General features: G+C 44.0%; 2 protein-coding genes across 2 annotated transcripts; both read right to left on the bottom strand.

Annotated features, from left to right (window-relative positions):
* Positions 1 to 1,964: 1,964 nt before the first annotated feature.
* Positions 1,965 to 2,979, bottom strand: LOC147963653 (uncharacterized). Its single transcript, XM_087531120.1, has 2 exons — positions 2,342 to 2,979; positions 1,965 to 2,237 (listed from the first exon to the last, which is right to left on the bottom strand). Exons 1-2 carry the CDS (start codon positions 2,634 to 2,636, stop codon positions 2,164 to 2,166), a joined length of 369 nt encoding a protein of 122 aa, XP_087387246.1. The 5' UTR covers positions 2,637 to 2,979; the 3' UTR covers positions 1,965 to 2,163.
* A 7,908-nt stretch (positions 2,980 to 10,887) lies between these two features.
* LOC125517457 (uncharacterized) lies at positions 10,888 to 11,628 on the bottom strand. The gene is made up of 2 exons (XM_048682658.2): positions 11,243 to 11,628; positions 10,888 to 11,129 (listed from the first exon to the last, which is right to left on the bottom strand). Exons 1-2 carry the CDS (start codon positions 11,535 to 11,537, stop codon positions 11,071 to 11,073), a joined length of 354 nt encoding a protein of 117 aa, XP_048538615.2. The 5' UTR covers positions 11,538 to 11,628; the 3' UTR covers positions 10,888 to 11,070.
* Positions 11,629 to 12,537: the final 909 nt, after the last annotated feature.

Genomic DNA, 12,537 nt, shown 5'->3' with positions numbered 1-12,537 from the left:
AAGGAATTAATATTAAAACAGTAGAAGGAGCATTTAACAACCACAAAGGTGTTGCTTTCCAGAGTGTAGAAAGGAAAAGGTGCAGAGTAGTAGTCACGGTTGCTTTTAGTGACTCCCAACTAAGATGCATTCTAGTCACTCCGGCATACTACAAAATACAACTAATGATGATGCGATGTTCCTAATGACATTTTTCGTTTTGACTCTATGATTCTACTGATTCGATTGGTTTCATATAATATTATGTCAAAGGAATAACAATCTTGGTTATCTCACATGTTCTATGTACATAGGTCCCCAGAGTTTTTTCCTGAATCATGAGATGATTGATTACAGGAGTTAGTTCGTAGACGTGCCCTCGCAGCTAATTAAGTTCCCCAGGCCTCCACCCAATCGAGTGAAGTGGATAGTATGTCCAAAAAAGTGGAGGCAGCCTTACAGAGCTCAGCGTGTGATCATTGTAAACTAAGTGTTTTCTAGTTTTTGGTGCCTTTGTTAATAGCTGCCATGCTTATGGTATAGTATATGGTTAGCTTGCTAATGAATGATTAGCACTCGATTAATACAAAAATTTTGATAAGACAAAATATATGAGTGCATTCCACGCTTTCCAGTTTCCACTGAATTTGGAAGTCCCAGCTATGGAAGGCAGATAAATGCTCTGTTTCATTGATTACTGATGCAGGTTTAGTGCCTGTTCGGAGTCCCTCTGCTCCACAACTCCGCTTCGGAGCGGAGCGGGCTTCAGTTCAAATTTACAGAGCAGGGGAATAGGTGCTCCGCAGATTCTGAATATTTCGTGGAGCTGGTGGATTACCAAACAGGCCCTTGGTTAGTGCAAGTGCTTGGCTAGCTCCTGTTTCAAGCAGTCTGTGCAAACCTCTTGCAACCAGCTACACATCCTTGATCTTGAATCCTTCCTGCATGCACAAATCTTGTTTACCACTTGCACTTCATTCCACTTTACAAATTGCTTGTTTACCACTTCTTTCAAAGTTGCTGTGTCGCTTTCCTGGCAAATAAAATTTGTTCTTATTTGTTTTATTTAATGAGAAATAGTGTTTATTTCATTTTTTTCTCGTCCAATCAATTTCTAAAGGAAAACCATGGGCTCTCAGTGGAATAGGCTCAGATACTGAACAGGGGCTGATAAAGTGCAGCTGAGATGGGCCGCTATTGGGTACTATGCATGTTTGACCGGTGGTATTGCTTGCTCTGCAGGTATCTAAAGTTACATTCCAGTGGCTGAGATGCAGAGAGCTGTTGGGTGTAGTTTCTTCCATTTGTATGCTCGCCGTGGAGATGGATCCTCTATGTAGAATGCACTGCCAGCTATGTAGTGCACTTGTAGGAATTAGTCAAATTTTTGGTAAATTCACCCGTCAATTGATCTTGCTAGCACTTTAGTGTGTGCCCATGCTGTATCAGCATTTAGAAGCTTAGTTCTGACCAATGAATGCTGAATGAATCCCATCAGTACTCTGGCCTGGGAGTTGGGAAGAAGTTCCTGTAAGCTGAACCAAATTGCACCTGCCTTAGCCCTGGTGCTATTTGCTACTGCTTATATACAGGGATGGGTTTCGGCGCTTCTCTGCCTTCTTTGATGAGAAATAAAATGGGTCGCTTGTTCCTGCCGGAAAATACATAACCAAACCGTCGCACTTGCTGTTGCTTCTGAAGAAATGATTTAGTTCTTATCAGGACAGGGATAGGTAAAACAATATTATCCTTGATTTGCTTCTGAACATCGATTACTGCCTTTGCTTTTAAGTTTCAGTAGCAATACTACTTTGCTTGTGGGACGTTTTTTCCTCGTTTCTCTGAGGTGTGGCGAAGGTTTCCACGGCTTGGGTAACATTTGAACTTTAGCTCGTCTATGAGTTAGCTTGAGAATGTTTGTTTTCACTTCTTCCTTACAAATTTAAAAGGCAAATAATTTTTGGTAGTCATGATCGAATCAGGTGTTGACCAAATCAAACTAACACCGATTAAAATTACTATTGATAGGCCTCTACATTTAGTAGTATAGATGACATGACAGACACAGAAACTCATTTTATTGGTTGCTGCCACAATCACAGCAGTTCAACATCGTTTATATATGATCCAATGATCGACAAGCTAGCTCTTAAAATCTTTTTCTCCTCTAGAGCAGCTTGGAAGCTAATTATGGGCCTTGTGGCTCCATATTTTCATCTTGTTGCAGTTCTGCACGCAGACGTCGGCGTCAGCTGCATCTGCAAAATAGCAACGCAAGAACAGAAATCCTCAGAACATATTCAACTCATCAAGAAGAAGAAGAAGAATGCGATCAAGGACTCAAGGTGGTCTGCTGTCTTACCGGCTGGCGCCTCTGAAAAGTCACAGATGTGTATCTTGCAGGCCATCCTGCACGTGGCGGCGGCAGAGCCGACACCGTCGCCGGCCTGGTTGGTGTTGGGGCTGCACTTGTTGGCGCAGAACGGGATGCAGAGCCAGCGCGGCACGCCGGGGCTCTTGCACCCGGGGTAGCAGTCGTTGAAGCACTTGCAGAAGTCGGACATGGCGGCCACCTGCTGCCGCTGCCCGGACAGCAGCACGAGGAGGAGCATGATGCACAGGGCGGCAATGGCTGCCGCTCTCTTCTTCACCTCCATCTCTTTCTCGGACCAATGAACGATGCTTCTTAAGGATCAATAGGAGAAGGGAGGAGGGGACTGCTGTTGGTGACTGACTGGTGACTCTGCTAGTCAGTTTTGTGGTTCTTCTTATAGGAGGCACTGGAGCTCCAAGGGCAAAACCGACATTTGGCCTGGATAATTAGTAAGGGAGCCGAGCATAGTATTTCGCCATTTTCAGCGCAAATCAAATGACTATGATTTTATAGTGCCGCGTCACGGCTCAATTGTGCGGCGTGTTTTGGCGAATGGGTGATGGCCAGGTGGAGTGTCCTCAGTGGCGGAGCCAGCATTTTCGACATGGGTATGCGGAATCAAAAATATATTTTTGGTGCACAATAATGCAAGACATAAAAAAATTATTGCCTCTGATTTAGTACAACTTCAGTATAAATGTTGAGACGAAGGGAGTAGACAATAATACCAATTAAACTATAATTTTTTCTTTGTAGCAAATGTGTCTTCAGTTATTTGGTTACATTGCAGAACAAGAAGAATCACAATAACATAACAAAAGTGAGAAATGATTGTGTCTTCCTTTTCTTTCATGAAAAAATTGTGCTCACAATTAACCAAGCAGTCATTTAAATATTATTCCCCATTTTGTCTATTAACTTATTCTTCACATAAGGAACCAAAATAATGATCTATCCTCGACTGGTAGTTTGGAGATATCAAGATTAATGAAAATGAATAGAACACTAACCAACCACGATCAGATGATCGAGGCATTTAGCACGCTGATGTTGGCGGCTTTGCCTGTGCTTTCCTGGAGGGCCGATGCGCTGTGTGCCTGGGTCGCTGCGGACTATGGAGGAATGGTGATTGGGGAGGCAATCTACCGGCGGCGGCCTAATCTGCAACAGACGATGGCGCCCTCATCCGCGCATAGCAATTAGGCGATGCCAGTTTTGCGATTGGAACTTGGAACCGCACACGTCGGCTGGCTCCTAATCTCCTCAACTTTTGGGGTTAATCAGCCAGCGGCAAGCCCTCAAGGCCTAGTAGATAGTACACTAGCAGCCCAGTTAGCATGTTGGCCCAGGTGGCAACAGAATTGTTTTCTGCTTTGTTTGTCTCCAGCGCTGTACGTAACTGATGGCCAAACAGTATATAAATGCATACAGGAGCATATATACTAAAACTTCTCTGTATAAAATATTGGGTATGCATTGCATACCCTTGCATTAGGCTAGCTCCGCCCCTGCGTCCTGTAGTCAGTTTGCCATGGTATTCATTTTCTGAACAAAATATCAATCACTATGAGAATACCCTCGGATCTTAAACTGATTAGCCAAGCCTTTATGAAGCTGTTTGTGCTGATGTAGAAAGAAAACCGAATGCAGTTTTTGATACATTGCTGTTTTTATATAACAGTGGAGGTTATCCTATGTTTGGTAATATCTCGTTAGCTGTACAGTTGCGCGTGAGAGAAATCAGATTTCATTTTTTTTGCGGTGGAAAAGGAGCTTTATTAAACAATGATAGGATTACAATCAGCAGCCAGCAAGTTATTCAGAGCCTATGGGGCATCCTGCAACCACAAGTCGGTTCGATGCTCCGCTCTCGACATATAAGCTAGCCGATCTGCAGCCCTATTCTGCAAACGATCAATACATAAGAAAACATGCTCCCTTTCACTCAACAACTCCTTAATCTCTTGTATCAATTGGCCTAGGTATGACTTGTTCTGCCCAGTCTCCCTCATTACCTTAACAACAGCAGCACAGTCAGTTTGAATGATAAACGATGAGGAGGTATGCATCAGTGCTACTTTGACTCCTTCCCTGACTGCCATCATTTCTGCTTCAAAAGCATCTGCACAGTGTGGGATATACCAGCATGCTGAAAGCACATGCCTACCGTTGTTATCTCTTACTACCATTGTCGCCCCAGCCCCATCATCACATGTTCCAAAAGATCCATCTGTGGTAACAGCCAACCAACCCGCTGGAGGTGGAGGCCATGGATTATGCTCTTTGGGATGTTTGGAACGTACATTCCTATCAGTGGGATCCTCCACTATAGCTGGCCCCTTTCCTTTCACCACATCTCTTCCATTATTTAACTTGATTTGTTGCAAGGATGAAACATAACTTTGCAAGAAAATTCGTGTCGCTTCAACTGGAGACGGCGTCTTATCATGCAATATATCATTTCGGACTTGCCAATTTCTCCATATAATCATAAGGACCCTCATCCTCTCCACATCCGTGAGTGTGACCAGTAAATCAAACAGCCATTCATGCCCAGTATTTAGTATAGACTCCTTTGTAGGGATCTTCCAGACCTCGCTCATGCTGTCCCAACAGCCCTTGCCATCGGGCAAGACACAACCGCATGAAAGCTATCCTCTGTTTCGTAACCACACCTTTGGCACTGCTCAATGACCTCCAAGTGTCTATGCCTTTTCACTTGCCGTGTGGGTAGACCATTCCACAGCAATTTCCACATCTTGTTATTCAGATTTCATTGACGTGGCAACAGGTAAAATAAATATTTCCAAGCAGTTTACAAGCTTCTGCCTTCTGGATGTTACACAAACAAGACAGAAAAAAGAACTTCTAGAAAATTATCCTTTCATTCTTTTACACAAGCAAGCACATCCGAAAACCTTGCACATGTTACAAACCATTGCGAACTCATGCCGCAAATCATATACAAGTATCCGCTCTGCGGAAAATGAGCCTACTTGGATGCTACACGCAACTGTGTTCATGCTGCTAGACACATTTATGGATGTTGTGGCTATCAGTTTAAGATGTGTGGTTATTTTGTCACGAGATTTTAGTACTAGTATATTTTGTTTTTCTTGCAATATTGTGTATAATAAACTTAAGAATAGCTCCAGATGACTCCAGTCCCTTCTGAGTTCTAACCAGCTAATAGTCTGAGTGTGTGTATTCTTTATTTTACGATATTAATGAGTGTGTTGTTATGGGAATATTCAGTAAATTTGACAATGATGTGTTCTGTATATCTACTACTGTTTTTGTTTCAAATTATTGTAAGTTGTGCTTCTCAAGTTACAGTTGTAAGTTTATGTAAATATCTCAATGATGCCTCGTTTATTTTTGGCAACGTCATTCTGCCATGCGCCTTCATTGAATCATATATTTCTTTGCCTATGTTCTTTTATGTCCCGTTTTATGCGTGTTTTTGTTGTTATTGAATTTGCACCTCAATATTTAGAAGTATAGTTCTGACTAATAACTAATGTTGAATCCCATCAGTAGGCATGACCTGGGAGTTGGGAAGAAGCTCCTGTGAGTTGAACTGAATTGCACCTGCCTTCCTGCTGCTATTTGCTACTGAATGCATAGCTAAGGATTCAACCAGGGCCGGGTTATGCAGCGGCGTGTTTTTGGCGAATGGATGAAGGCCAGCTGGAGTGTGTCCCGTAGCCAGTTTTGCCATGGTACTCATTTTCTGAAGATAATGTCACTCACCATGAAACTAACTTTGATCTAAACATGATTAGAGATAAGGGAATGCCGGTCATCTCTGTTTTCTAAGACAATCCCCTCATGTATCTGCCTGCGTTGATGTAAAAAGGAAACAGAATGCAGTTCTGATCCAAATCCAATGCTGTTTATATAACAGTCAAGTGAACAACTGAACATTGTTCTACTAGTATCTCTTTAGCTGTACAGCTACGCATGAGAGAGGTCAGACTTCAATAGCATGTCAGCAAGTAAATACTTCCAAGCAGTTTACAAGCTTCTGGATGTAATTCCAGCAGAATAGTTGGTGCCAGAAAAAAAATGATTTTATTTCCATCTTGGCAGAGTCCTCGCCCACGGTCGATGCACAGTAAGTGTTTGTTGAAATGCCACATAGAGAGAAGAGGAGGACGAAGAATAAGATGGATGCTCACGTCTGGGCCCTACTTGTCATAACGGTCAAAATAAATGACGTTGACTTTCCTGCCACGTCAGCCCTGATGGGTGGGTCCTACTTGTCATAAATGTGTTTAAAACGTCTAAAACAGTCATCAGCCGAAAGTTGTAGTTTTTAGGGACGAATTACGAAAAAAGTGGTAGTTTTCGGTCAAAATTTTGATAGTTGTAGTTCTGTGGGACGCCAACCCCAAAACTGGTAGTTTTTTGTCAGTTACTCTGCTATTTGCTTCTACTGGCGATTCAACCAGGGTAGGGTTTCAGTGCTACTCTGCTTTCTTTGGGATGCTAATATTTGATTTGACTGAATTTCGGATTCTTTCATGAGCCGGCTAGCATTTGAAATGTTTTTGGAGCTAGCTTCTGAAGAAATGAAACATCTCGCTTATTTCCTTGCAAAAAGTAAAGATGAACAATTTGGTTGTTCTTATCAGTACAGGGATATGTACATCAAAGCTAAATCCATACCAGCCTTGATTTGCTCTAAGTTTCAGTAGCAATGTTACTTTTTTGGCTCGGATATGTTCTTTTTCATCCTTGTCTGAAGCGAGGCGAATGTTTCAGTAGTAATGCTACTTTGCTTCTGGGATGTTTTTTCTTGTCTTCTTTGTCTGAGGTGTGGTGAAGGTCCTGATGTTTGGCTAATGTTTGAATTTTAAATCCTCTGTGAGTTAATTAGTTCAAGAAATATATTTTCGCTTTTTTCCTCTAAAAAAGACAAGTAAAATTGGTAGTTATGATCGTGTCAGGGCCAGAGATAGGCCAAATCAAAGCCAGGGAAAATTTTGTTTTTGCCACTCTAGATTTTGCCAATTTTCCTTATGCCACTCTAGATTTTGACATTTCAGTATTGGCACTCTTAGCTTTTGAAAAATATCACAATTGCCATTATGTGGCAATAGCAAATTAATTTTATTTCACTTTTGCCACTCTAGCTTTTGACAATGTATCACAATTGCCACTCTAATTTATTTTGGTTTTGCCACGGAATGGCAATTGTGATAATTGTCAAAAGCCTTATTATTATGTATATGCCTCTAAGTATAGAAGCTCATTTTAGAGGCATGAGTCAGGGGCAGGCCAAACAAAGACATGTTAACATTATTATTGATATGCCTCAACGTATAGATGACAGCCACAGAAATTAATTTTATCGGTTGTTGCCACAATCACAGCGGTTCGACATCGTATATATATACCATCGCATGATCAGCAAGCTAGCTCTTCAAATCTTGTTCTCTCCTCCTAAAAGGGAGCAGCTTGGAACTTAATTATGGGCCTTGTGGCTCCATATCTTGTTGCAGTTCTGCACGCAGAGGTCGGCGTCAGCCGCATCTGCAAAATAGCAATGCAAGACGAAATTGTTCATGTCAAATGTAAAAGAACAGGCAGATTCAACTCGTCAAGAAGAGGAAAAACGTGATCAAGGTGGTCTGCCGTCTTACCGGCTGGCGCCACTGTCAAGAAGTGTATCTTGCAGGCCATCATGCACGTGGCGGCGCCACTGTCGACGGCCTGGTTGGTATTGGCGTGTTGCAGCTGCACTTCTTGGCGCAGAACGGAATGCAGGCCAAGTGCGGCATGCCGGCGCTCCTGCACCTGGGGTAGCACACATCGAAGCACTTGCAGAACTCGGACATGGACGGCAGCACGAGGAGCATGATGCACAACGCGGCAGTGGCTGCCACTGTCTTCTTCACCATCTCTTCCTTCAGGGTCACAAGAGGAGAAGGAACTGCTGTTGGTGACTGACTGGTGACTCTGCTAGTCAGTTTTGGGGCACAGGAGCTCTGAGGGCAAAACCGACATTTGGCCTGGATAATTCGTAAGGCAGTTTTTTTTTCGAGAACACCTCAAAAGGGGCAGGGGGTTCCTGCATTTCATTGAGAAGAAGAGAGTTGGTCCAGTTTATAAGGAAAACCGGACCCAAAAATCTAACATTCTCGGCTAACCAGGGAAAACCGAATGAAACCCCAAAAAGAAAGAAAAAAAGAAAACGAGAAAAAAGGCACTAGAACTTGGGGACAGGGACAAGACAACTATAGCATCAAGGGACAACATCAGAGCCAGACACCAAAGCATCCAAGCCCAAGGCAGCTAGGCGAGGCTCAAGTGCAACCAAAATAACTGCCACTCGCCGAAGGGAAACTGTCCATACCGAAAGACTCTTCTGACTCGGCCTCAAAGAATCATGTGCTAACATTATCAGGTGGAAAACATCCTGATAGGTCCAACTTTAACTTCCCAGCGATCCTCGCCAAAGAGCTCAACGCCTCGATCACTTGCGGTGAGAGCGGTTTTTTGTACATGTCCAGGTATGCTTGCATCTTTTGCTCTGGCCCCTCTGCTTTGCCAACCTCCGGCAACTCATCAAAAGCCTCCAATATTCTATACTCTACACGCTTGGATGTCGGGATATTGCACGCCTTGTTCTTCTTATCCAGACGCCCGCTCTGTCGCCCGCCATTCTTCTCCCCATGCGAAGGCACTGGGGTCCCAAGCAGAGGTTGTGGGAGCGAACAAGTAACCTTGCTGAGAAAATACTCCAGAGATAGTGGTGCCGCTTTAGTTTGCACCACCTTCGCAACAACATTGCACACCTCATCCATAGGCTCAACCAGAACATCAGGCGCGTTGAAACCGAGCGGCTCCTCTGGACTCGGCATCAGACGTACAAGGGAGTGCACCACAGAAGACGAGGAGGAGCCTCCATGGTGTGGCGAGAGAAGAGTAGCCTCTGAGCACATAGGATCAACATATTCCTCACTCCCTACGGACGAGGCACCATGGCTGAACCACATGTCATCGCCCCAAGCGGAGCAGTCCCTAGGACCAAGGATGACAGGCAAAACCTGAGGGGAAGGCACCATTGCTTCATCAAGCATAGGATCATTAGGCCACGGATCGATGCCCACCGGCCTAGCCGAGAGCATAGCAGCAAGAAGATCCTGCTCAACCGGAGCGAGAGGGAAGACACAGCCGTCCACACTACGAGCCAAGCGATCTCCAAGGGGTGGCGCTAAGAGAGCCTCGGCGTATGAGCGCTTCCTAGAAGCATGGCTGGCCGGCGCGTCACGGCGATTCCCAACACCAAGTCGAGGACCGTGGGAAGGCACCGTCGAGGAGAGCTTTGACGAAGGGCCAAGGCACTGGCTGGCAAGATGGAAATCTTTGTAGCAACGCCAGCACTTTAGCGGCTCCTCGCAATCCTTGGCGAAATGCTTGCGGCTGAGACACCGAAAGCATCGAGCATAGTATTTCGCTATTTTCAGTGCAAATCAAGACTATGATTTCATAACGTCGCGTCACGGCTCGATTGCTTGGCATGTTTCGGCGAATGGGTGATGGCCAGGTGGAGTGTCCTGTAGTCAGTTTTGCCATGGTATTCATTTTCTGAACAAAATATCAATCACTACGAGAATACCCTCGGATCTTTAACTGATTAGACAAGCCCTTATGAAGCTGTTTGTGTTGATGTAGAAAGAAAATTGAATGCAGTTTTTGATGCATTGCTGTTTTTATATAATAGTTGAGGTTATCCTATGTTTGGTAATATCTCTTTAGCTGTTTTTATATATTTGCGCGTGAGAGGAATCAGATTTCATTGACATGGCAGGAGGTAAATACTTCCAACCAGTTTAAAAGCTTCTGCCATTTGGATGTAATAATTCCAGTGTAACACAGACAAGCCAGAAAAAAAATTCTTCTAGTTACATGCGGCAAATTATCTGTTCATTCTTTTACACAGGCAAGCACCACCTGAAAACCTTGCATATGTTACAAACCCTTGTGAATTCATGCCGCAAAATCATCTACTGAAACTGAAGTATCCGCTATGCGGAAAATGAGCCTGCTTCGATGCTACATGCAATTGGTCTATGCTGATAGGCACAGTTATGGATGCTGAGTCTACCAGTTTAAGATCCGAGGTTATTATCATAGTGGTTTTGTGCGTGTTTGTTTTTTGCGGGTTGAATTTTGTACCACAATATTTAAACCACAGTTCTGACTATAATGAATGTTGAATCCCATGAAATAGTCTGACCTGGGAGTTTGGGAAGAAGAAGCTCCTACAAGTTGAACTGAATTGTACCTGCAGTAGCCTGGTGCTATTTTCTACTGCATAAATGGATGGCGATTTCCTTCTATTTTGAGATGCTGTGAAGCCATGGATGTTAGATCAGCTGCCCAAATTTTGGATTCTTTTATGAATTGGCTAACATTTGAAAAAAATTATGAGCTAGCTTCTATGCGATAAGTTATAACGAAAACAAAGTCGCACACAGAGGATTTACATTTGGTTGTTACGATCCAGTCATGGGAATGCCAAATCAAAGCCAAATTAACTTTGTATTGTGTATGTATGCCTTACACGTTACATATTGAGATACTCATTTTATTGGTTGCTGCTACAATTACGGAGAGGTTCAACATCATATATACGATCACATGATCGACAAGCACCGTAGATATCTTTTTACTTCTCCTAAAACGTAACAGCTTAATTGTGGGCCTTAATTGTGGCTCCATTTCTTGTTGCAGCTTTCCACGCAGATGGCCGCATCAGCTGCATCTGCAAAACCATGAGAACAGAAGCACAAATGACACTTGTCAGAAGAAAAGGAAACGCAGACTCGATGGAGCAAACGCGATGTGGTCACTGATCAAGATGGTCCGACATCTTACCTGTCGGTGCCGCTGACCAGCCGCAGATTTCGATATCCAGCTTGTTGCAGGCCATCCTGCACATGGCGTCGCCGCCTCTGGCGGCCTGGTTGGGGCTGCACTTGTTGGCGCAGAACACTTTGCAGAGGAAGCGCGGCACGTCGTCGTTCGTGCACCCGGGGAAGCAGTCGTCGAAGCACTTGCAGAACTTGGACTTGGCGGCCACCTCCCCGGGCAGCAGCACCAGGAGGAGGAGCACGCACAGTGCGGCAATGGTGGGCGGCCTCGACCTCTTCGCCTCCATCTTCCTCCTCATGCAAGCTACAGCCTCTTCTTCTTCGGGATCAAGGGATGGGAGGAGAGAGCTGCTGTGATGAGAGTGTGAGAGTTTGTGTTGAAGTTTGGGTGCTTATACGGGCACTGGAGATATGAGGGCAATATCGTCATGGCCCGGATATATAACTTGTAATGTGCTGTAGTATTTTGCTATTTCCTGGTAAATCAAATGGGCATGATTTCCCTAGCACGGCTCCGGGTTATGCGGCGGCGTGTTTTCGGCGAATGGATGAAAGCCAGGTGGAGTGTGTCCTGTAGCCAGTTTTGCCGGGGTACTCATTTTCTTAAAATAATATTCCCTCCGATCCACTAAAACGACAACACTTATTATGGATAGGAGGGAATATCACTCACCATGACTCCATGAGACTAACCTTGGACCTAAAAATGATTAGAGACAAGTGAATGCTGCTCATCTCTGTTTTCGCAAGCCACTATGAATCTGCCTGTGTTGATGTAGAAAGGAAACATAATTCAGTTGATCAGTTTTGATACAATGCTGTTTCTGTATACCTGCAGTCTTGAGTGAACAACTGAACATTAAGTACTGCTATCTCCTGGTAAATCAAATGGACACGATTTCCCTAGCATCGCCGCCGGGTTATGCGGCGGCGTATTTTCAGCAAATGGATATAGGCTAGGTGGAGTACGTGTGTCCTCTAGTCAGTTTTGCAAATTGTATTCATTCCTGAAGATGATATCACTGATCACCCACTATAAATATAACCATGTTGGACCTGAAAAATGATTAGAGACATGGCAAGGCTGCTCATCTTTGTTTTTGTAGGCAAGCCACTATGAGTCTGCCTGTGTAGATGTAGAAAGGAAACAGAATTCAGTTATGATCCAGTGCTGTTTATATACCAGTCGAGTGAACAACTGAACATTACTCTACTAGTATCGCTTTAGCTGTACAGCTACGCGTGAGAGAGATCATACTTCATTGGCATGACAGCAAGCAAATACTTCCAGGCAGTTTA

The sequence above is a fragment of the Triticum urartu genome, chromosome 6A (assembly GCF_056163025.1).
Source record: "Triticum urartu cultivar PI428250 chromosome 6A, HENAU_Tu73, whole genome shotgun sequence".
NCBI lineage: Eukaryota > Viridiplantae > Streptophyta > Magnoliopsida > Poales > Poaceae > Triticum > Triticum urartu.
The sequence above is the reverse complement of the archived record's forward strand: the minus strand, read 5'-3'. Positions and strand labels throughout refer to the sequence as shown.

What these genes read in the sequence shown, in the direction of transcription:
- LOC147963653 (XM_087531120.1), bottom strand. Translation starts at nt 2,636, where the DNA reads ATGGAGGTGAAGAAGAGAGCGGCAGCCATTGCCGCCCTGTGCATCATG. An exon ending in CTTTTCAGAGGCGCCAGCCG is followed by an intron (nt 2,238 to 2,341) that starts GTAAGACAGCAG and finishes GCTATTTTGCAG; the next exon opens with ATGCAGCTGACGCCGACGTC.
- LOC125517457 (XM_048682658.2), bottom strand. Translation starts at nt 11,537, where the DNA reads ATGAGGAGGAAGATGGAGGCGAAGAGGTCGAGGCCGCCCACCATTGCC. An exon ending in CTGGTCAGCGGCACCGACAG is followed by an intron (nt 11,130 to 11,242) that starts GTAAGATGTCGG and finishes ATGGTTTTGCAG; the next exon opens with ATGCAGCTGATGCGGCCATC.